Source organism: Nelumbo nucifera, chromosome 2 (assembly GCF_055504915.1).
Source record: "Nelumbo nucifera cultivar China Antique chromosome 2, China Antique-T2T, whole genome shotgun sequence".
NCBI classification, from domain to species: domain Eukaryota; kingdom Viridiplantae; phylum Streptophyta; class Magnoliopsida; order Proteales; family Nelumbonaceae; genus Nelumbo; species Nelumbo nucifera.
Window position 1 is genome coordinate 75,402,324 of NC_142650.1, and position 26,156 is coordinate 75,428,479.

At 39.7% G+C, this 26,156-nt stretch overlaps 1 protein-coding gene across 4 annotated transcripts in view; it reads right to left on the minus strand.

The window, feature by feature from the left end:
- The window catches only part of NRB4 (mediator of RNA polymerase II transcription subunit 15a-like protein), a 41,544-nt gene extending 39,216 nt beyond the window's left edge, over positions 1-2,328 (minus strand). For 3 of the 4 annotated variants that reach the window (XM_010246851.3, XM_088898062.1, XM_010246849.3), the window contains exons 1-2: positions 2,169-2,328; positions 1,782-1,952 (exon numbers count right to left, since the gene is read on the minus strand). In XM_010246851.3, the coding sequence (XP_010245153.1) occupies positions 1,782-1,906 (125 nt within the window). In that variant the 5' untranslated portion in view covers positions 1,907-1,952; positions 2,169-2,328. The remainder of the gene's footprint in view (positions 1-1,781; positions 1,953-2,168) is intronic. The other variant, XM_010246850.3, reaches the window with a different exon arrangement.
- Positions 2,329-26,156: the final 23,828 nt, after the last annotated feature.

A 26,156-nucleotide genomic window follows, 5' to 3' on the forward strand; every position in this document is an offset into this window, starting at 1 on the left:
CTCTTGTCTTTTGAACATTTGGGAGGAAGAGAGTGTCAGAAGCTTCAAGCAAAAGACCCAAACAATGGAGGCAATAATTGAGAACAGATCAATTAAGGTAGCACATCGGATCATGCCTTTGGGCAGCAGCTCCTCAATGACCACAAATAACATTTTAAGAGATTGGCAAAGCATTGCAGTATCCTCCACAGCAAGGGATTCTGTACATATTAATTGGTCCCACCTACTAACTTCATTAAGTTCAACTTTGACGAATGCAACATAGGCAACCAAGGTGCATCTGGTTAGAGGTATCTTACGAAAATGAAGAAGGGCACATTATGACCTTTTTCTTGGGACCAAAAGACCATGGTGACTCCAATAGAGCAGAACTTTTAGCTTTATTGCAGGGACTCAGATTGGGCTACTCTATTCTGGAATGAGGCTTTAAAGTGGTAGTGAGACACTTTTTAAATGATTGTTCAGGCCCTTGGCTCTACATACATTTCTTAAGAGAAGCAAGATAGACGGGTATAAGGTTTGTTTAGACTCAAAGGTCAACTAATAGCCTAGCTGATACCTCAGCCAAACAAGGGGTGAAAAGAAGACAGTTATATTTGAGGAGTACGCCTTAGTCACACATACCACATGTAGAAAAGCATGAGTTAGGTGGCAAGAATCACCCTAAGGCCCTGTTCGATTTTCGGTAAGTTACTTACCCAGGTACGTAGGTAAGTGCATTTACCCATGTTCTTTTATTTCCCAGGTAAATAAGAAAATGACCATTTTAGCCATAAAATCCATTATTAAAAGGGGAATTTTTATCACATCCAAGTGTTGGCAACTTTTCCCCCAGGTGGGAAAGTTATTTACCCACCTAGGAGATGGGTATCACTTATCACACAAGAAAAAAAAATTTCCCTAATCCCCACATAAATCTAAAAAAAGAACATTGGTTTCTTGGTAACTTCCCCCCCTCTCAAAATCGAAAAGACGAGCATCCCCTATGGCCCCATTCACTTTTGGTAAGTTACTTACCCAGGTAAATGCACTTACCCAGGTAAGTGTTTCCCGTGAAAGACTTACCTGGGTTTGTGCATTTACCCATGTTCTTTTATTTCTTAGGTAAATAATGCAATGACCATTTTATCCATAAAAATCCATTATTAAAAGGGGCATTTTTATCCCATTCAAGTATTAGCAACTTTCCCAGGATAGGGGTATCACTTACCCGGATAAGTGATACCTAGGAAAATAAGCTTGCTCTGGTCCCCACATAAATCTGGAAAAAAGAACATGGGTTTCTTGGTCAATGGGAATCAAAATCCCATTGACCAACCTTCCCCCCTCTCAAATAAAAAATGTGCAAAATAATCTGCTTTAACAAATTATAATATAAAAAAAATCCATATTAGAAATATAATTAAATGTGGCAAGATATAAATCTTGAGAAATGGCATTTAGCTTGATAGCTTCAGAAACTAGATACAGAAGCATGATATAAGCATATAATATGGGATACCAGTATGTCCTAAATGCTATATTTTTTTTCTTCAAAAACAGAGGAAAAAAATAATAATACCATGCTGAATAAGTGAACATGGTTCACTGAGACATCACTAAACTATCAAACTCCGAAATTTAGCTCAGCTCACTAAGAAAAAAACCACGTAATTTTTTAGGAAACTAGTCCTAATTAACAAAATGAGCAACAATGAAAGAAAACAATAAAAAACAAACAACGGAACAGGATTTGTTCATAAACATCGAGGTTCATGTATCTACAGAGCTAGAAAGCTTACATCTTGTTTACGATCCTTTGCCTGGAATCCGGCTGTAGCTGGCTCCTCCAATCGCTGTTGTCCATAGTAGGCATGGAGGGCATGGCCGGTTCACCTTGAGTAGGTCTCCAATTATTGTTATCCATCGAGTTCTACCAGAAACCAACCCAACTGGGTCACTCTTAAATTCGGCTACATAGACAAATCCGGTAAGAATTCAGAAGGACGAAAAGCTTAAAAATCAATAGTAAAAGGAAAAATATACTGCTAAGAACATCACCACCATGGAACAGAAGATAAACCCTAGGTGGAAAAAAAAAATCTGGATATGGAGAGAACAGATAATTTTTAAATAAATCGAAGAAGCAAGACACCAAAGAGGAATATGAGATGAAATTGCAGTAATACCTGTAATATTATCAGGGGTTCTGTCGACTAGCTTCTCGTCATCAGTCTTCGATTCAAATGGAATTTTGGAGCTTTGAGCTTTCTTCTGGAGAGAGAAAAGGCGAAGACCGAGAAGAGAGTTTGGACTTTTGTTGGGCGAGTGGGATTTCGAAGGAAAGAAATAATTTTCAACTGAGAGGTGGACCCAGGTTGGAACAATGCCAGGCGAGCAGGTAACCTGTTTTTCGGGAGCAAACGGGATTTCTTAATGGGAAAATTCCGATACGTAGATACGTACCTAATTTGTAGGCCGATTGTCAATTTAATACTCGAACTTTATCGTCAATTAGAAGAATCACGTGATATAAGGTGCGGATTAAATATTTTTGAAATATTAAAACTAATCTTTATGAAAATATATAGACTATTTTACCCTTTTTTCTTCCTATTTTCTTAATCCCCTTTTTCTCTTCAATCTGGGCTGAACGAACGAGAGAGGAGAGGAGACTTCACTCAACTCCGACCTTTCTCTTCATTCCGAGCATGTCCATTCCATCCCTTTCTCTTCAAACATAGTTGAAGAAACGATAAAGGAGATGAATGACGAAGAAAGGTGGTAAGCTTCACCCCTAACATCTGTCTGCCCCAACTCCCCCAACATTGCGCACAGACTTCATCTATAGCCATCTTGTTGAAGGAATCAGAGATGGTGGGACCAAGGTTTAGCTTTAGAACTGCGCACAGTTTTGATCTGAAAATGTTTCGACGGAATTTGAAACGAAAGGTGGTTCTGATCTGAACCATTTTCATATGAGGATTGTGCGCAAAATGTTTCACCAGAAAATGTGCGCAAAATAACCAAAATCTTGTCAAGTGAATGCCATTGCTGGAACCAAATCGTAATTGAATTCAAACTTTGAGGGAAGCTCGAATTAGTTATTCGCTTACGAGCTTGGCTCTTGAGTTGGAATTGGTTGGAAATAACAAAATTTAGTCCCGACCCAATAACTAGAACCAAAATTAGTGACATAACGGCAAACGTTGTATCTTATCCTCTTTGAGTAAGAAAGGAGTGGTTTTAGGAATTGGGATCTCCTCACAAAGCGCTCCTCACATTCATATCTCACCGTGTTTTTGGAACATCTCCCATAGTGCGAGAGATATTCTGAATGTGCAGCTCGAGAAGATTGCTCAGCATCTATCCAGAATCAGAGTGAGTGTCCCAACTCCTTACGATTAGATTGCTTAACCAGTGTGTATGCTCGAGAGTTGGTTTTCATGTCCAACTTGGATGCAAAAGTCTTCAAATTCAGAAGACGTGTTTTCAACGTTTACAAGAAAGAAGAAGTGCATAATATGTAAACTTTATAATTCCACTATATATAAGTATATGGATGTAGTATCACCATCACTGGTTGCAGTATCAAAGCTTTTGAGCATCGACTCAAGAATTTTCTACTTCATTCTTTTATCTGTAGGCCATAGTTGATAGCGTTTATCTCTTTTAATTTTTCCTCTACTTTCTTTCCTTGTTACAAGAAAAATTAGTGGATTCTACTAGCAATGGTGTAATCCCAACGGGATACAGGTTTCCCGACCAAGTCAGAACCATCTATCATTACTTATGAAACAAGGTTGTCGGAAAGAGACTTAGTTCAAATGCTATGATGAAAGTGGACATGTACGCGTGTATGATGTTGAACCCCAGTTTCTTCCATGCGCGGGGAGATCAAAGAATACAACTACTTCACGTACAGGTTAAAGAAGTCGGAGAATGGATCACGGCCAAATCGGGTGGACAAAAACCCACGAGAAGGAAGAGGGTTTTGGAAGGCAACCACGGTGGATGAGGAAATTCGTGTTCTATCATCAATTCAATGGAGAGAAAAAAAGTAGCAAATGTGCAACAAAGACGAGCTGGATCATGCATGAATACAGCCTTGTCAATAATACCCAATCGTCATAGTTCGAACATTGGGTGCTCTGTGGAATCATCCATCACAAGAATAATAATCTGGGTAAGCAATATGATCAGAAAAAGAAAGCCGCCGATATGGTCTCTAATCGTGATCAGTCTTTGGAAACACGTAGAAGCTAGTTGGTCCAAGAGTTTTGAGAATATTTAACTGTAACAGTGGAGAATCATATGCACAAGACCAGCAGAACCAGTTTGAAGAGTGGACTACATGCAGTCAAAGGGCTATTTGGGAGAGGACGTCAATTGAAGCATCTCAGCAAGAGATGCTTCATAAGGGTGCATGCGGTGACTCAATCACCCAGGTTGTTGATCAAGATCATCACCAGTTGCAAATGAGGAAAGAGGGTCTGAGCATGCCTACGCCTAGACCTTCTTCATCTTCTTCTTCTTTACCAATTTTAGGAATAGAACAGAACGATGATCTCCTCTTCTTACTTGGAATTGATGATGATCTTTATAACTTTCAATGGACAAGGAAAACTTATCACTGTCGGACACATTTGATAATGATCAAGAATTCATCACTTCCCTCAAAATAACCGAATTGTGCGCAAAATAACCAAAATTTTGTCAAGCGAACAGCTGATGGGGTCATTTTCGTAATTTCAATTGGGAATTTATGCATTGCTCGAAATAGCTAATAGGTAATTTTGTCTTTTTGTCTTCTAATTGACGGTGAGTTAACGTTGGATACTAAATTGTCACAAAATGAAAGTTTGGGTACTTGATTGTTGCATTTTAAAGTTCAGGTACTAAATTGGCACTTGGCCTAAAGTACAGGGTACTTATTGGGAATTTTCCCTTTCCAAATTCCTAGTTCGTTCAGGATCAGGAGCGTCCTCGGCGGGTGAGTCACCCACGGTCCAGCATTGTCAAAGAGCTAGCCAATTGGCAAAGAATTGGGATCTGCTCCTCACACAAGGCGCCTCACACCGACCTCATAGGAACATCCCACCGTGTATTAGGAACATCTCCCGTACGGTGGGGTGTGCCCGTGAGGTCGGTGTGAGGTGCCCTGTGTGAGGAGCAGATCCAGTCCCATAGGCAAATCAGGACAATTGGAGTGGAAGATTGGCTCCAAGAATCCCTACTCGAGTTTAATGGTTTTCAGTGGAATCCAACTCTCATGTTAACTATGAACCATGAAAAACTTGCAACTAATCAAAAATCAATTGAAATCATAATTCATTTATAAGTAAGGAGGGAGAGTATAAAACTTTTGTTTAACTAAAATACTCTAATTTTTGAATTTGGTCACTCCTTAAATATAAGGATATAAATGTAATTTAAACAATCATTCTTTTCATAAATACATAAGGGGCTACACAAGATGGAGGGTAGCACATCCCCGACAATCAGCAAAACAAATAAAAAATAAAGTCAAAGGGTGCAAAGGTAAATTGGAAGATAAGGTGTTTGGTGTAGTAAGATGAGTCTCATAAGCCAACCAATCCACAACTTGATTTGCCTCCTGATACACGTGACTATATGTTAAGCCATTGTCGAACAGGTCCTTCACCTACAAACAACTTTGAATGATGCTTTTTAGTCTCCAAGGTGGGTTAGTCTTACTCTTTAAGCATGAAAACTAATTTTGGAGTCTCCCACGATGGTGATAGGATGGATATTCTTTGAATTCAAGGCTAAGTTATGGGCTTCCCAAGCAGCCCATGCTTCTACTTGATTTATGGTAGAGTAGCTGAGCTTATATGCTTTTTACTCCAACACTTTACCATAATGGTCCCGGGTGATAGAAGCAACAACATTTCCCTTCATTGATGAATGATGCATCAAAATTTATTTTGGTAGTTCCAAAATTTGGATTCCTCTAGAGGATCGACTTCCATAATTTAAAACCCTCATCCTTGTTGTTTTGTTTTTGACCTTCCCTATTCTCTGTAAATAAATTGAGAGCCTTGTCTAAAATAACCAGAGGGGGGTCTCCAAGTTGTTAAGGTCTTTGCAATTTCTGTTTTTCCATACACACCATAGAATGAAGGCTAGGTTTTCCCTCACTAGAGACTTTCTATTATCTAGAGTATTTCCTATTCTCTTCCACCAGTCCAACATCAATTGATTATTTTCACTTAGGCCTTTGAAGTTTGGGCTAACTAACATTCATATTTGTTTTGTGTAAGTGCAATTCCTAAAAATGTGATTTGTGTCTTCCTCATTTTCACAAAAGTCACAACAACCATCAATGTGTTTAATCCCCTATTCCTGAGGTGGATTTTGGTTGGGAGCCTATCATTTAAAAGAAGAAAAAGGAACATTTTTATTTTAGGAGAAGATTTTAGACCCCAAACAAATAATAACTAGTTTGAATCTTGACCTTGACCGAAAATTGAGGTGCATTTCAACATATAAGCTGATTTAACAGTAAAATTTCCTTTGGGGTTATAACCTCAAATTTGTTTATCTTCCATTGAGTTAGCTGAAATAAAGATTGGCTTAAGTTTCTACCAAACATGATTAGGGAGCACTGCAGAATCTTTTTCTTTATTCCAACAACTCCTTTCATGGTCTATCATATCCACTACAAAGAGGTTTTCATTTTCACTAATATCTTGATTTATTTCTTCAGCTAAGGTCTTCTCATTTATCTAGTGTTGATGCCAGAATTGATTGACCATTGTCTACCATCCACCGCATGCCCCTCTTTAGAAGCTCTCTAGCATGGAGTATCTCTTTCCATGCCCAAGAAACAATTATTACTCTTGACTGTCTAGAAATATTCCCTTCTTAGGTATTTACTTTTGATAATTTTGATGCATATGTTTTATTGATTATTTATTATCTTCCATCCCAACTTTGCTAAGTTTGCCTCATTTACCCAATTGAGCTTTCTTACTCCTAAACATCCCCATCTTTTGGGGGTGCAAATCCATCCCCATTTTTGGATATGGATGGGTTCCTTTCCATTTGAGTTAAACCATAATCCTCAATGGTATTGGATGGTATTTTATAGTAACTCATAATGAATTGTGGCATCATGTTTGTCATGGAATTTAATAGAGTTGGCCTCCCAATTAGAGAGAGGGAATATTTTTTCCAATTTGTAAGTTTTTGGACCATTTTTTTTATGATTGCAAAGGTATTCTTTGTCATCTCCTTGTGATAAAAAGGGCCCCCAAATAAGATTTTGGGTTGGATTCCAAGGGAATTCTCAGAATTCTTGCAAGAATTATTTGAAATTTATGAGGAGTATTGTTAGAGAAAAGAATAGTGGATTTTGCGAAACTTGGGCACTTGCCAAATGCTTTTGCAAATTTTGAAATTAATTTTCAAACAACTAAGACTGGTAATGTTTGCAAAAATGAAACAATCATCAATAAACTACAGAATGGAAATTTTTGGTCCTCCTCTGGAAATATTACAGGCAATTTGATTCTCATTCCCCCTAACCTCTTTCTCCAGCTTTTTTGAGTGAGTTTCAGCATAGGGAACAAAAAATATAAGGAGACAGGGGGTCTCCCTATTTAATCTCCTTGTTTGGTTTAAATTCCTCCACTAAGCTCCCATTTATAATAAGCCGATAAAAAACCATTTTGATACATTCCAAGACCCACACAAACCATTCCATGACCTGGTCGGGTTAATTAAAGAGTAAACCGAAACCGACCTGTTATTAAGCAAAACCAACCTGGTCAGTTTAGGTCAGTTTGGCTGCTAAAAAAATCTCTCCCAATTTGGTTGAATGGTTCAGCTACAGCCTATAGAACTTAACCTACCAATGCACCACACAAAATAAAGCTTAAACCTACCAATACACTACCATACATTTCTAGTCTAGGAAGGGCTAGGACTCCTATAATCTTATTTGCTATTGGTGTAAAGGATACCTTAGAGAGTAGAGAACCTCTCTTTCACTCTTTCCAAAAGTGCAAGAAGCTCAAGTCTCCAACATGTCCACTCCCCATTTCTCCAAGACTCCTATCATAGTATCAAATGAGAAATTTTCCAAGTTTGGCAAGTCTAAAGAAGTAGAGATTTTGCTTGAAATGCTTGCCAATCCCAAAATGGTTTTTAAAGTTGACTAAAATTGTGTCCTTTCCCCCCATAGCCATATTCAAACTTTCCTATTTGATGTAAAATTTGCTACTCAAAAAAGAAAAATAATCCTAAAGATTAAAAAGAAGAAACTAGAAAGTTAATGTTAAAAATAAGTAACTAAGTAACTAGAAAGAAGAAACTAGGATAGAGATTTCCTAGTTAGGGATTACCTAGTAACTACTAACTAGCTAACTCAGTTTGGTTCGGTTCGTTTTCAATCTTCACATAGAAAAACCGAAACCAAACCGATAATTCGGTTTACCCCTCTTCACAACCCAAAACCGACTGGTGGTGAAGAAAAACCGGCCAAATCGAGTTGGGTCGGACCGGGTTGGTCGGTTTGGCATTGTTTGTGAACAGCCCTAATACCTATTTTGTAGGCCATAATCCCTAACTTCCCTTTTTTCTCATTGAATAGATCATTTTATAGGCTATAAAAATGTATTCATTTATTTGATGTTTGGGAACAAAAACACTTTGATATGGGGAGATAATTTTGTCTAGTAGATGCTTAATCCTATTTAGTAGGATTTTCACAACAATTTTGTAAGTTACATTGCATAGACTACTTGACCAGTAATCATTTACTATTATGGATTTTTATTTTTTGGGATTAGGGTGATGAAGGTTTGATTGATAATCCCATAGAGCTTCTCATTATAAAAGAATGATTTAACCACATTCATATAGTGTCTCCAATAATATGCCAAAATTTTTTATAAAAAAGAGAATTTAGACCATTAGGGCCGAGAGCTTTCAAGTCCTTGATTGATTCAAGAGCTTTCCTTATTTTAGTATTTGTGACTTCCCTAATGATTTACCTATTTTTCTCGTTCGTGATACATTCATTAACATCACTAATAAAATTATCAATTCTAATAGTACCCTCTGATTTAAATCTCTTTCCATATTTTTAGTGAAATAGTTTGATATTTCTAAAAAATATTTTATCCATTTTTCATCTTCATTTTGAAGGGATGAGAGATCCATCGTATGGATGCCCAGATCTTGCAAAATAAGGTGGGCGAATTTCAAAAAATTTCTCTCCCTTCAACTGGGAATCGCATTCCCTATTTAGAAAATCATATTTTCAAGGATCAATCTTGAACCATAAACTGAACCAGATCTGAACAAAAGCAGTAGAAGAGGATTATACCTGCTATGGAGAAATAATATCTCCCAACGAAGGTGTTCACGCCCAAGGAAGGATCCAAAGACTGCTCCCACTGAAGATGGCGCAGTGCAGGTTGGAGCAGAATCAGCAGTGTTCTCTCCTAGAACCTAATCCTTCGCAAGAATTAGCAGGATGGCACGCGAGCACAACTTCCTATCAGTCCCTTCACAAAGAACTGATGTCAAGATCGAATCTTGATTTCTCCCACTGAACTGGAGATCGAACTGGTAGGGTAAGCGGCAACAGGAAGGAGGCGGCAAGAAAGAATTTCGCTGGGTTGCTTAATTCTTCCTTCTGTGATTTCAGCTCTAAAGAGGATGTGCATATTTGTCTTCTAAAGGCTGCCGCCCCTTCCTTCTTTTGTAACCTTAAAGGATCAGCTCCTAATCCTATTAGGAGTTGCTGATCCAAATCATATTTGGATCAGACATCCCTTTATGTGATAAGGATAAACCCTTATCTTATCTGCAGATTAGATCAGCTTTCTCCTAATCTCATTAGGAGGTTTTTAGATCTAAATGTCTGGACTCTCTGAGTAGATAGGGTTAAGACCCTATCCTATCTACTAATCCAATCCCAGAATTCGCCCCTTATTTAACTAGTTAAATTAGCCCAGTTCGAAATGGGCTTTAGGCCCATTAAGGTTATGTGCTCACTTAGCCTTCCTAACTGTTGCCTAGTTGGGCTTCCTTGTATGGCGTGGGACCCAAACATTGATCTACACATCGGCCACATGGGTTCGGCCCAGCCTTTGTTACAAGGCCTGGCCGAATACACTGTTATGGACAGTGCACCCCTTGAAACCCATCATATGAGCTCTATGGGCCCAACACTTACCCTAAGTGGTCCCTAGGCCAAGCCACCTTGTAACACCCAGGGACTGTGGGCAGATGCAAGATTAGCCCATCAGGTATTACCCTCTATGGTCTTACACTCAACCTCTCAGCCCATAATGATCAAACACTGCCCGACAAGAGAGAACCTCTCCTCCGGCTACAAGGAACAGTGTTGCACTCTCTGCTTATATGGATCCCGGGAATTAAAACCTTTTGCAAACATTTTGGAAACCATAATATATATATATATAATATATATATATATATACTTTTAAATAAAATATATTTTGCAAAACCAAACCTCAATGATTGAAATCGACTGCCGGTAGTCTTGGTTTCCATAAGTGAGAGTGCATCCCCGATCATTACTTTTGTCCGACAAAGGGGCTGATCTTGTCACTATGATCACCCACTTAGATGAATTCTCAGACTGCCCCAACATACCCAAGTTTTGACCCCCGCTAAGGATCTCACTGATTGGTACATCAAAGACAGCCCAATCTGACACCTAGTGCAGTATCATAATCGAGTTTAGGGGTCGGGTGTAACTTTCCAGTTTTGCCCATTAATCTTCAAGGTCCAGGGCAATACTAGAAATCTGGTCCGATTCAAAGATTCAATTAATCCTATACTGCATGTGCCTAGGGTCTCACCCTGGCAGTTAAGACAGGCCACCTCAACCAACTTGGTGGCACATCAGTGTCAGCCTTATCAGGATAGGTCTCCCCAGACCGACCCACTGGCTGTGAACATTCTAAACTAACACGAGTCTCATTATGTGTCCTGTTTAAGGGGATTACACAGAAACACACCCACGGAACATGAATCAAATATGTACTTTATTCATTTACAATAAACTCATAATGTACATCATTCTGATTGAAGCTAAGTTCATACAACTGTCTAACACATTTTTTAACCCATTATTCTATTTTGATACCTTCTAATGGTGGCCATAGAATGAAAAAATTTATTATTTCTATCTCCCATATTTATCCAGTTTATCTAAGCTCTTTGGGCCCAATAATCCTCCTCGTAGGCAAGGATTTTATCTAGTTGTTTTTGAAGAGTGCTTTCCAGGTTAACTAGCACTACATTAGTTATATCCTGATAAATATTTTTTTAAACTTTATCCAATCTGTCCATTAAGATTTTTTTCTTTTTTAACAGGTTTCCAAATTGACTTTTATTCCACACTCTCAATTCTTCACTAGGTTATTTCTTTTTTTAATGAACTAGATAGCTCTTGACCCATTAACTTCAATATTCCATGCCGATCCACAGCCTCTATGATTTTTGAGGATTGTATCCCTACATTTTCCTTCAAACCAAACATAGCCCTAACTCTTGAGATTTCATCAGTCACTTGGGCATTCTCGTCATCCCACTCTTCTTTCATAAAATCTTCATCAGCATCATCTCCTTCATCAATTTCCTCTATTGGATCTTGGCCATCTTCATCTTCCACGTTTTCTTCTTTTATCTTTGTACGAATTAAGGTTGTCATTTTCCTTCAGATGATTGCTTCTTTCAATGTTGAGTTTGCCATGGTTTGGAAAGTGATAAGCATTTTGTCTATTTCCTTTGCTCCTTTTCTTTTGAACCCAAAGCATGTTGGTGAAGCTTCTTTGAGGTTCAATGGTCACATGACTCGAATTGATGAACCTGGCTTTGGAAAAGTCTCTTGCACAGTCGAACCTTTGACCTTTTGCAACATTCCACTTGTATTGTTTGTTGGCCCATCCTTTATCTCTATTGTATTCATAACCTGTAAAAACTAAATGTTTTTTTTTTTGCCATGTTATGCCCTCTCATGGGCTTTGGGTTCCTTTGCCTACTAATAGTAATCCAACCATCACTGTGTTTGGATTTTTGGAGTTTTGGGCATTCGAAAGCCTTATGACCCCTCCACCCACAATTTGTGCAAAGGTCGAAGATATTTTCATAGAAAACTTTTATTTTATTTTCTTCACCTCCATAGGTCAAGGGTATTTCAAGGATGAAGGGTCAATTAAGACTAACTCTAACACATATTCTAGGCCACTTTTCTCTTCATAAAAATCCCTTTCATTAAATCTTACACTTAAGGTATTAATCACATTAACATTCATTCAATCCTATTCTTGGCAAGAATACCACTATTTTTGAATTCGACCACTATCTAATTGTTAGGGAATAATGTAATATGAACTACTACATTTCTCCTCATTCGAATTCCTCTCATTAAGTCTTATAATTAGGGTATTAGCTCTAGTTCTTTCAGTGAATCATATATTGATTATCATGTTAAAGAAATGTAAGTGTGGCAAAGAACAAAATACAAATTTAAAGCCAACCCAAAAATGGAGTTGTTTTCCTCTTTGATGGCAAGTGAAAAATTCAAAATTCAACCTTTTGGGTCAATTGTGTCAACCCTTGATGTCATTATTAAATAATAATAAAAGAAATGAAAATACACAAAAGTATAAAAATTACAAAAAATTGTAGAAAACATTTGGGTTTCGTCATGTTAAAAAAAAGTAAGTGTAACAAATAAGAATAGTTTTTGTAGATATATAAATATAAAAAAAATTGTATTAAGTGTTGGGAACATATTATTTACCATTATCATCATAAAAAAATTGCTAGGTACAAAGAACATGCATGCTTACTAATCTATATATATTCAAACCTCTTCATTTACCTCTTCATCAAGCGAAGGTTCCATTCTAACGCCTTTCATTAGCCTACTTGAAACCTAGATTCCCTTGATCTTAACATATCCAAACCGATCAAACCACACCATTAAACTCTAGATACATCAAAACACCCACCTATAAAGTTTTAACCCCAAGTTTCCCCATTTACCCTTCCATCAAACTAAGATTCTGTTCTAGATCCTCTCGTTGACCCAAATTCCTACGATCTTGACCCCTTGAACCAATCAAACATCACTATCAGATCCCAGACATCACCAAATACCCACTTGTAAAATTTCATCCTAAAATGCCCTTGTTTGCCCCTCGATCACATACAGATTTTGTTTCGAGGCTTCAGATTGACCAAACCAAAACCTTTTCCAGATTTACCTGATTAGGGTCAATTTGTCCCTCTCCAACACCATCAATCAACTCAAAATATCCGAAAACCCTCTCCTTCCAAATTTTGACAAAAAATACCCCTGTTTACCTACAAATCTAAAAAGATTTCGTTTTGGCCAATCTCACTAACTCGTACACACAAAACCCCTCTTTGTGGTCAGACCCATCTTAACCCTATGGTCTTTGACCCAAAAAATCCCAACCATCCATTAAGGAAGCCCTGGACCCAATTTGACCCCATTTTTCCAAAATTACCAAAAGGCCCTTCAAAAGCCCCAAAATTATGAAAATGTCATTATCCCTCTATAAAAATATAACCTAACTATCTCATTCGCCCTAATTGGAAATTAGGTACTGTTCATCATCTTCTCATCACAAACCCAAACCAGTGGTGCCCGACTCTCCTTCTTCTTCTATCTTTCTCCCCCCTCTCTCTCTCCCTCTCCTCCTTCTTCTTCTCCTAGTTTTCATTAATCCCTCGAAAACTTACTGCTCATCCTCTATGAACAAGAAAACTAGAGCAACAGCTTCTCCCTTCTCCTAGTGAATCTCCAGCCATTAGCAGGACTCTCAATTTTTACTAGATCTAGCGATAGGTTCATCGTCTTTAGCGTCGTTTCCCCTCTCCTATCCATTTCTTAGTGTCTGTTGAAGCTGTTGCTAGTCCATTCATGCATGGAAGGAGGAATCAGACTTGACTGTTTCACCCTTGCACACTCTAGTCCTTGATCCATATCAGCGGAACACACCAAACTCACATGGATTTCCCATTTTCAACGTCAAACAATCGATCAAGATATCATTTAGGTAAATCTGGAACATTCATTTTTGTTTACAATGAGGATTTGAGGTTGGGGAAGAAAGTTGATGAAGTTGGTGCCATCAAAATCACTTCCATAAATTTTGATCCCGGATCTAGTCTAATCGGTTTTCCAAAATTACCAAAATGCCCTTTAGACCCCCCAAAATTACAAAAATTTCATTATCCCTCCAAATAAATATAAGCTAGCTATCTCATTCACCCTAATTGGAAATTAGGCACTATTCATCTTCTTCTCATCACAAACCCAAGCCAGCGGTGCCCAATTCTCCCTCTTCTCTCTTTCTCCCCCACCTCACACTCCATAGTTTTCAAGGCTCCGAGGCGAGGCTAGGCGACTAGGGGGCGCCTAGTTGCCTAGTCGCCTAGGTGATGGATTTTTTATGTTAAAAACATAGATCCTAGGGTAGTTCCCTAGGTACCATAACCATATTTCTTTAATAATTATTCATGATTTTCATAAGAAAAGTATAAATTTCATATTAAAGTATAGAAAATCAACATATTCATGAGAAGAAAAGGAAGAAGGAAAATAAAATTCAAAAAATATAGGGGCTGAACCCTTATTTTTGTTATAGGAAAAGAAGAAAATAAAAAGTATTGGTGGTAGTAGTAGTAGTAGTAGTAGTAGTAGTGGAAGAAGAAGAAGAAGAAGAAGTAGTAGTAGTAGAAGAAGAATATGTGGAAGAGGAAAATGTGCTGATTAGATAAAATTTTTAGTTCTTCCTTACTTATTGGTTCAGGTTTTTTAAGTCTTTGAGGGTTCAATACAGCATTTAGCAATGTTTGTGTTGATTAAACCCTAATAAATAAGAAAATAATAAAAAAGAATTAGTATATAAACACACAAAATGATTATTTTAGTCTAATAATGTCTATTTTATAATTATAATCTCAAAAAAGAATGAATAAAAAAGTTTTTTATAGTAGGAAGTAGAAAACTGTTAGGCGATTAGGCGAGGCGAGCCTCAAAGGGTGCCATGTCGCCTTGACAACTATGTCACACACACACACACACACTCTCTCTCTCTCTCTCTCCTTTCCCTTCTTCTTCTTCTTCTTCTCCTAGTTTTTACTAATCCCTTGAAAGCTTACTGTGTTCATACTCTTCGAATGGGAAAACCAAAGCCTCGGTGTTCTCCGTTCTCTCTTAGTGAACCTCTAGTCGTTGGTAGGACTCTCATTTTTTACTAGATCCAGCGATAGGTTCATTGTCTTCAGCATTGTTTCTCCTCTCCTGTCCATTTCTCAGTTCCCGTTGAAGCTATCGCCACTCCGTTCATGCATGGAAGGAGGAACTAGACTCGGTTATTTTGCCCTTGCACACTCTAGTCCTTGATCCATATCAACGGAACACACCAAACTCACATGGATTTCCCATTTGTAGCATCAAACAATCGATTAGGATATCATTTAGGTAAATCTGAACAATTCCTTTTTTTTTTACAGCGAGGACTTGAGGTTGGGGACGGAAGTTGATGGAGTCGGTGACTCGGTGCCATCAAAACCACTAGGGTTGTTCACATGTCGGTTTGGTTTGGTTACATAGTAGTTTAGCAACTAAACTGAACATCTCGGGTTGGCTTATTAGCCAACCAAAACCGACCTAAAAGTAACATAAATCGATTTAAAGTAATGCAGTCGAATGCTCGGTTAGGTTGGTTTTAACTGAACCGAGACTACTTTTTTCTTGTATTTTTGCTGTTTATAGGTTGTAGCTTGGGGTTTTGTATAAAATGACATGAAAATTGAAAATAAAAAAGAAATGGGGAAATCATTATGATTGTTACAGATTTTCTAACATTTGTTTTGATAATAAATAATTATTTGAATATTTTAATCAAATATCAAAATACAAATCTAATGAAAAAGGGATACAAAATTAAACAATGAAAGGAGTTGTACGCATTTGCCTAAAAATAGGCCTCAGGGTAGGGGCTAGGATTGTAGGCCTACAAAACTTGGCAGGTCATGCCATTGTCTTGTGATGTCTTAGAAAAAGAACTTTACAAAACATATACCATGTGAAAAAGAATTTACTTTTTTTTAAACGGCTATAGCACATTATGTATCCCACTGTATATAATCGTTTGGGTTCGCTTTACTCTGTTTGTAAATTCAAAAACCATGACCCAAACCAATCAATTGGTTTATTTATGTCTTTAAACCGAGGCTGACCGGAAAGTTAACAAAACCGACCAACTCAGATCGAGTTGGGTTGGGTTGGTCGGTTTGTTCGGTTTGGCCCAATTCATGAACAACCCAGAAAATCACTCCCGTAAATTTTCATCCCTGATCCAATCTAACCCGAGTTCTGTTAAATTGTTTTTTTAATGAATGAACATAATTTATTAAACCAGAAATATGAGGCAATACAGGAGACCCAAGAGGAGGCACGAGTTGTTACCTCTTCTTGCAAGTATTACATCAAATTAAAAAACAGAAATAGCCAGAAATAAAATTATAGAGCAGCCCAAAATAAATGTTCCCTTGAAGCCCCTTGCTTATCTAACCCATCCACTAAGTTATTTGCTTATATTCCCACCCAAAGAGAGGTAACAGTCATGTTTCTTGTGAGCCAGTTGACTTTCCTTAATAGGTCTCTATGTTGCCACATAGCTGAAGCTGGGTCTGTCAGCCATCCCACAACAATCTGAGAGTTCCCTTCAACTATGAAGTGCTGAACTCCTAATTGTTTTGCAATTTGAATACCTTGTACTGCCGCTAACATCTTATCTCTATTGGAGTCTCCTATTGCCATGGGGCCTAAAAACAATTGTAAGATGTTGCTCTCTTTATCTCTCAACACCCCTCCTATCCCTGGTAGGCTTGGGTTTCCTTGGCTACTTCCATCAAAGTTCAACTTTGCCTATCCTTTAGGCGGGGGCATCCACACTGCAGATTCCTTGTCCTTCCTTGTATGGCTGTTAGCCACCGCTATCCAACTTCTCCAAATATCATCAAAGGAGAATGTATGAAATAAGTCAATTGTTCTTAACTAATGAATGACCCTAGTCAAGATACAGTCCTCAACAGCCTAAATGCTTCTTTCCTTCTCCATTAAAACCCTTGCATTCCTTTATTCCCAGATTGTCCACAAGGCGGCTGCTCTAATACATCTCCACGTCATTTTTCCTTTTTCATAAGCTACACAAAAAAGGAAGGATCGAACAACTAACTTAAGTTTGTGGACAGATTCCACTTGCACCCAAACAAAGAAAAATCCAACTCCGAATAGCACTAGAAAAGGAACAAGATACAAGTAAGTGAGAGCAATCCTCACCACTAGCCCTGCAAAGTACACACCAGTTAGGGGACAAACATAAGGAAGGCCTTTTCTTCTGCAAGCAGTCCAAGGTATTAATCTTTTATAAAACACCTCCCAACAGAAAATAATAATTTTAGGTGGAACCGGTCTAGACCATATATTCTTGTGTAGGTATGTAGCGTTTGTTCAGATCATCAGAGAACATCAAACATCAAGATTAATACCGTAAAGACACATGCAAACAACCCATAGTCAATCCCCATGTTGCGATGAACCTGCAACACACCGTCAACCCTGTGATGAACTCACAAAGCGTATCACAAAACTACGATAAACTCGCAGTCCATCGGGCCTACTCGGTTCCTGAACCAAGGGAAACCATCATCGAACCCATCCAATGGCCTCAAGCCTACTCGAGCATGCGATGAACCCACACCCACTAGATGTGTGATAAACCAATGGCTCACAAGCCCACGCGTAACCCAGATCAAGAGAAACCCAGGCCGAGCCCATGGCGAGGCCCACGTGCACCCGAAGGAACGTGGAACCTATGACGGCAAAAGACGTGATGAAGCACCACGTGGAGTCAGCAATGTGGCGCCCGCCAAGCGGTGATGTCATTATTGCCACATCAATTAAGTTAAACTGCACAAAAGGAAGTAGCACACATGAGTAATGAGCAATCTTGAGGAGAAGGAAAGTCAATCCTCGAGAATTTCCTCATGAGACACGTGGTGATACCCCAGTAGCGCACCTAATAATTGACATTAATCCAATATTCCCTTTCCTGATACAGTGTAAATACCCTTATCGCCTACCTTTCAGGATCTCGGGATCTCCCCCCATAAATAGAGGTTATCTTCTTATTGAAAGGGATCCGATCCTTAACATTTTTGGCACCTAGCACTCCCAAGTGCTCCCTCTCTCTCCGATTCCCCATCTTCACACCCTTAATCCCAAAAATCTCATTTCCCTACTCACAGGCCTCTCTTTGTCTTTCAAAGAAACCACTCCCTAACCAAGCCTTACCCCACCTATAGTAGAATCTTTGGTTCCATCTTTGATCATAGAGAATTAAGGAGAATCAACCTCACCGCAATCCCTAAAGAGCAGAACAATGCCCCAGAAAACACCTACCTTGGGGTAGAAAACCAGCCTGAAATAGAGATGCCTATCTAGGTTGACATTGAGATACTCTTAAACAAAGTCTACGGGTTTGAGGTGCTCTTTGAAAGCAGATTCAGGAAACTTGAGCAAAGTCTGGAGGAAACACAAAGCGCCCTCCAAATCTTGCTCAGCCATTTGGCCCAAGCTGAACAAACACCCGCCGCCACTCTTACCGGCATTCTTAATCCTAATCCCAATCCTAACCGTCACGCCTCCAACTTGGCTTCCACTATTCTCGAGCAGCCCAACAGGGCCAACCCGACCCCAACCCAGACGGGCCATTAATACGTCCATCAATTCCACGCCTTTTCCTATGTTGACCAGGCAGTAAAGGTCCTTCTCAACCGATATGAGTTAAGAGAATATGTCCAGGACTTGGCTGTCCTACAAAAACCCTACTCCTACCACATCCTGTACAAGCCTTACCCTGCCGGGTACACCCCTCCCCAATAGTGGCCACAATATGATGGTTAGAGAGGCAGCCCACAGGAGCACATCCGCAAGCTCGAGGACATCCTCGGTGCATTTTCCCTCGATGGGGATCTTAAGGTACAAGAATTCTCAATGTCATTAACTAGCCTGGCATACACATGGTTCATGAGCCTCACCCCCGGGAGCATTGACTCATGGGGTGAACTAGCCAAGAGGTTCCTGTTAAAGTGGTTCACCCTAGAGAGGAAGTTAACAATGGCTAACCTATAGAACACGGAGCAAGGGTCGGGGGAAGATCTTCTGGCCTATGTTATGAGGTTTCAAAAGCTTACACACTCTGTCTTTTACGAGCCCACCACCAAAAAGAGCTTCATCGAGTAGTGCGTAGAGGGCATGCGCCCTACCTTCAAAATCGGCATCGAGAACATTGAAGTCGAAACCTTTACCCAACTTTGGGAGTACGCGAGGAGGACAACACGAACTGTCAAGGACACCTCTCTATACAACAGAAATGATGCATATACAGTTAACAGAAAGCCCAGACATAGCTGAGGAGTTAAACAAGGGCCATACCAACGTGATAGCGCCCAAGCAAAAAGAAGCATACCTCCCCTCTTCTCCTGCACAAGGGAGGAGGTAATCATGATAATTAATAAGCTAGTCGAGGACAAAGTCATCAGCCTGCCGCCGCTACCACCCGGAGTAGACCCAGAAAAAGACAAGCGCGGTGGGAGATGGTGCAACTTCCATCAGACACCACATCACGATTTGATGGACTGTTTCACTCTATGAAGGTTGTTCGTACAGAAGGTAAAGCTGGGCTAGTTCGTTAAAAAGGATCTAGCATGCGTGGAAACTGACCCCCTCGTAGCCCATACCCAAGGAGGAAGCATTAACATGGTAAGAGCAATCGGTTAGTATTAGTCCGATGCTCTGATACAAGAATTAGAACAAAGCGAAGAACTACAATAGTTCTTCACCAAGCAAGGGGCCAACACGACAATGCAGAAGTAGGCCATCAGAGCATTGGCAAAAATCTTTCGGTACCCGTTACAACCTTACAACCGTGATTGTAGCAGCATGAAGTTCACAACAAAGGACATGTTAGCCGCTGACCCCCACCATAATAAACTCCTATACATCATGGTAAAAATAGGGGGTTTCGATATGAGAAGATCGATGGTTGACTCGGGAAGATCTGTTAATCTCATTTCTATCCATACGCTAGAGCTGATGAACATCCAGAAGGAAGATATCAAGGGGATGCCACTGGAAGTAACGGATTTTAATGGGAACCTGTCCACCACTGAAGGATCCATCGAGCTGCAAGTAGCAATCGACAAGAGTTCTAGGTAATCTCGGGAAGGACTTCTTTTCATGCCCTCTTGGGGCACCCATTAATACACAACTTGGCCTTCGTCCCCTCGACATACCATTAGTGCATCAAAGCTAGATACCAGGGACGATTGATAAGGATCCCTACCACTAGGGTCCCCTTCGACAAGTTCGAGACACACTTACAGGATGCCATCTACTTCATGGAATTGGCAGATGACGGCGAGACGTGGATAGCCAAGGTCGAAGGAACAAAGTTGCCTCATCCGCCAGAGAACAAGCCTGCGGCGACCACTTAATGCAAAAAGAGGAGCAGATGTGTCCGAGTAGCGGGGAATGATGGGCAGGACTACTACACTATCATCAAGGACTACAAGGATGATGAACTACCTGCAACCAAGAAAGCCATCCCTAAGGTATGATTTCGTTATAATATATCTTAGCTAGCATAGCTTTATTGCAGCATGTACCGATAGTAAATATCTTTCTTCTATTTCAAAAAAGGGGGGGGGGGTACATTCTTAGTGTATGATCCATCATCAATATTTTCCATATCAATGACATATTTATCTAGTCACTATAATTCTCTAACAAATAACTCTAAGTAATGTTTCAACCAGTACCATTTCACTGTATCGCAAAACGATGTCGCTATGGTCACACCCTTAAAAAATGGTCTAGCCATTTAGCTAGACACAAAGGTACAACGTTTAACCACAAACCTACTTAGACACAAAATTCCCAAAATTCAGAACAAATAGTAACATGGACAACGACAGGAGTCGAGAGAAGATGCTCTAGAATACTGCGATGAAGTCAAAGCCCCTCCTAGGTGCATGACAAATTCTATCGACACAGTAGAAGAACCACTAGAAGAGATCGACTTGGCGGCTGATGGAACTGACAAAAGACCTTTATACATATCCGCCAAACTAGCAATCGAAGACAGAGAAACACTCATTGCACTCCTAAAAGGTAAGGAGATATCCTTATCACAAAAACCCTAGAACTTGAAAGCAACCTAAGCCATGTTTTCTCGCAAAATTTCAGGATGTATTCGCCTGGTCATACGACCAGATGCCAGGATTAGACTTAGATCTCGTCAGACACTCCCTATGTATAGACCCGTAATTCTAGCCAGTAAAGCAGCCGTAGTGGATTTTCAAGCCAGAGGTAACCCTGAAGATCAAGGAGGAAGTAGAGCGACTTTTGAAAGTAGGTTTTATCAAACCTATAGCACACCCTCAGTGGCTAGCCAACGTAGTCCTAAAAATGAAGAAGAATGAACAATTAAGGTTAGTACCCTCCCGCTTAGTCCTTTAGTGATAGCACATTACCCAAAAACTAACTTCACCTTATCGTAGATGTTGCGTTGACTTTAGGAACCTAAACAAGGCTTGTCCAAAGGATGAATTCCCTTTACCCAACATGGAGGTACTGATAGACTCCACTGCGGGACATGAACATTTCTCCTTATTAGATGCCTATAGCAGATATAATCAAATCTTCATGGATCCTGTAGACGCACCCCACATAGCCTTCAAGACACCGATAGGAAATTTTTACTACAAGATGATGCCCTTCGGGCTAAAGAATGCGAGGACAACATACTAGAGAGCGATGACTAGCACTTTCCATGATATGATACATAAAGAAATCGAATGTTAGGTGGATGACATAGTTGTCAAAGCAAGGAAGAAAGAGGAGCACTTTAAGGTTTTAAGGAAGGTCTTCACCTGATGCTAGGAATTCAAGTTGAGGTTAAACCCACTAAAATGTGCATTCAGCGTACAGTCAGGGAAGTTTTTAGTCTACCGAGTAGATCAGATAGGGATACACCCAAATGAGAGCAATGTCAAAGCCATTCTAGACCTCCCGCCTTGAGTCAATGGATCTCAGTTAAAAACCTTCCTAGGAAAAAATTCATACCTAAGGAGGTTCATCCTCGGTCTCGCACACGTAGTGCTGCCACTGATGAAGCTAATCAAGAAGTCTGTTGAGTTTAGATGGACCCCGGAGCACTAGCAGACATTTTGATGAGTACATGGTTTACTTACAACTTAAGCAGTTTTTGTATGAATTTTATGCCGGTTTGATTGGATTTCACCCTATCTTAGCTTGATTTCGAGAAAGAATTCAAGGGAAACCAACTCAAGGAAAAGAAGGAATAAAGCAAGAAAAGAGAGCCAAAATTTAATCAATTAAGCGCAGCCTAGCCAAGAGAGCAATGGAAGAGCAATCGGCCCATGTAGCCCATGCTACACTCTTTGGAGGAACCCAAAGAGAGAGCCTAACAAGTAAGCTAAATTTGGCCCAGCAAAGAGGAGCCCATTTTCAACCCAAAAGTACCCTAGAGTACAACCAAAATATGCTCAAAACTCAGCTTAGTTGCAGCCCAAAGTACAACCCAAAGGGAGCAAGGGGCGGCAACTTCTAGAGGTTTCAAGAAGAAGAGAGAAGAGCAATCTATTCTAGAAGATTCAAGAGAGGGGTGAGGTGGCAACATCCTAGGCTCCTTGAAAGCCTATTTAAGGAGGCCTCTTGAAGGGGGAGAGTGTTCAATTGCTGGAGGTCAAGGCTCTCCCCATGGGTTCAAAATTCTTGAAGAGAAGATAAGAGAAGAGGAGAGGAGAAAGAGCTAGGCGCAAGAAGGAGAAGGGATGAAGAGATCCAAGAAATCAAGAGAGAAGAATGTGAGTTCGAATTGGGGGAAAGCATGATTGAGAGATTATTTGTTCTATTTCTACTTAATTTGTGTTTTCTTGAGTTTGAATTCAACTTCAATTCATGAATTTTCTCTTCATTTCTTTCATTCCTTCTTGTTGTAATCAAATGCTGTAAAATTCAGATTGTGTAATCAAGTTCATTGAAGCATTCAAATAGACTAGATCTAATCTTGTTGTTTTTTGAATAAAGCGTGAATTGTAGATCAGATTGGTCGAATTAATCTCTTAAAAATCTTGATCTGAGATTTGTAAGGACTGAATTACTTGAGAAAGAATTCAGGCCTTCATATTTCAGCTTGGACGATTTGATCTAACTCTTGGAATTTTAGAGTGCTTGAGAGAGACTATAGAAATTCAGATCTGTTATTCAAGAACTAAATTGCATGCAATGTTAGAGATAACTTGCACAATTCAGTTGGCGATCAATTCAAATATGAATTGATGCCCTTGAAGTGTTTGATTAAATGCATGAATGATTAGATTCTTGGTAGAGATATAAGAATCATCATTCTTGCATAGAATGAACATGCACTTGAAAAAGGATGTTAATTGCCTTGGGGTTTCACTAAACCAAGGCTAAATCATGTCCTATTCGAATGAGTTAAGAAGGTTGATTGCTGAATCATGAATTTGTTTTTTTTTTAACTTACTCTTTCATCTTGAATGTAATGTATTTGAGCCAATGCTTCTTAGGTAGATTGTAGCTTAGGATTTTGAATTTGAATAAAGTTGTAAAATTTTGTTGATCAGATAAGAGCTAACCAATTTACTATTACTAGTTGCTTCCTAAATCCTTGTGGGAACAATACTCTACTCATCTCTTTACTACTTGAACGACTAGTGCACTTGCTAGTGCACAAGGACCCGTCACATTTGAACAACTAAAAGCTACACTCGCTAGGGCCCCAACGATGTCACCTCCCAAAGAAGGATGAGAATTCAGAATATACATCGCAACAGGTTCAGAAGCTATAGGATGCCTATTGGCGCAGGAGGATGATAACAGAGTGGAACTCCCAATATATTATGCTAGAAGAACTCTCAAACTAGAAGTGAAGAACTATTCCCACATGGAGCAACAATGTCTAGCACTGGTCTTTGCAACATAAAAATTTAGACACTACATCCTAGGGCAAAAGGTGAGGTTTATTGCACGAAACAACCCAATCAAATTCTTCATGGACAGACCTCCATTCTCTGGTAGACTCATCAAGTGGATGATGCAGCTCAATGAATACACGATAGAGTACACCCAACCAAGGGCGACCAAGTGCCAGGCAGCGGCGGACCTATTGGCCGCTTTCCCATCAAGTATCGACTTCCCCATATAAGATGAAATACTTGGAGACATGACCATAATTACCTTGGATGAAAGTAAAGAGTGGGTCCTGACCTTCGATGGAAGTTGCACTAGCACTTCGGCTAGCGCTAGAGTAACCCTAACCTCACCTAACAGACAAACCTTTGCCTTTTCTTTCAAACTCCAATTCCCCTGTTCACACAACATAGCCGAATATGAGGCCTTGATCCTTGGCCTGATCAAAGCAATAGAAGCCGACGCACAGAAGATAAAGGCGATTGGTGATGCTAAACTAGTAATTGGGTAGCTTGACAGAAGCGCAATAGTGAAGGAGGTGATCATCTTTCCGTATTGGACCCTGATCTAGAAGCTGGTCCGCAACCTGGACTGTTAGATAGTGTATGCCCTTAGCTCCAATCAGAATGATGTACATTTTGACATTTAATGTAAATGAATAAAGTACATATTTGATTCATGTTATTATGGTGTATTTCTGTGTAATACCCTTAAACTGGACACATATGAGACTCCTGTTAGTTTAGAATCTTCATAGCCATTGGATAAATCTGGGGAGATTTATCCTGCCAAGGCTGACACTGATGTGCTGCCAAGTTGGTTGGGGTGGCTTGTCTCAGCTACCAGGGTGAGACCTGAGGTGCATGTAGTGTGGGTTTTCTTGAAACCCTGAATTGGACCAGAATTCCAGTATTGCCCTGGACCTTGGAGATAGATGGGCAAAACTGGAATGTTACACCTGACCCCTAGACTTGATTATGATCCTTCACTAGGTGTTGGATTGGGCTGTCATTGATATGCCAATCAGTGAGATCCTTAGAGGGGGTCAAAACCTGGGTATGTTGGGACAGTTCGAGAATTCATTTGAGTGGGTGATCATAGTGACAGAATCAGCCCCTTTGTCGGACAAAGTGAATGATCGGGGATGCACTCTCACTGATGGAAACCAAAATTTCTAGCAGTTGATTTCAACCGTTGAGTAGAGAGTGCAGCACTGTACCTTGCAGCTGAGGGAGATGTCCTCTTTTGTCGGGTAGTGTTTAGTCATTATGGGCTGAGAGGTTAAGTGTAAAACCATTAAGGGTAATACCTAATGGGCTAATCTTGCATCTGCCCACAGTCCTTGGGTTTTTATAAGGTGGCTTGACCCAATGACCATTTTATGTAAATGTTGGGCCCATTAAGAGCCCATGGCGATGGACTCAGGGGTTCAGTGCTTCCTATAGTGAATTTGGCAAGGCCTTGTAACAGAGGCTGGGCTGAACTCATGTGGCTGATGTGTAGATCAATGTTTGGGTGCCACGCCATACAAGGATATCCAATTAGGCAGCAGATAGGTGGATGAGTGACCAGATGGACTTAATGGGCTTAAAGCCCAAATCGAACTAGTTTAATGTGATTAATTAAAAGATGGCAATTTTGGGATTCAGATCACCAGATAGAATAAGGGATTATCCCTATCCACTCAGAGAGTCCAGATCCAAATAAGGATTTGGATCAAGAAACTCCTAATTAGATTAAGATGGCTGATCTTTATCTGCAGATAAGATAAGGGTTTATCCTTATCTCTTAAAGTGAGTACAGATTCAAATACAAGATTTGGATTAGGAAACTCCTAATGGGATTAGGAGAACCTCTCTTTAAAGGCTATAAATAGAGCAGCAAGGGTCGAACCAAAGACACACAGAAAGCAAGAGAGATCTTCTGGTTTGCAAATCACAAGAAAGAAACCTTGCAGTTCGACTGCTTCAGAATTCCACCCTTTCCTGCTCTTGCCGCCTTTGCTAGTTCGATCTCCACCTGTAGGATTGATCAAGAAGAGTTC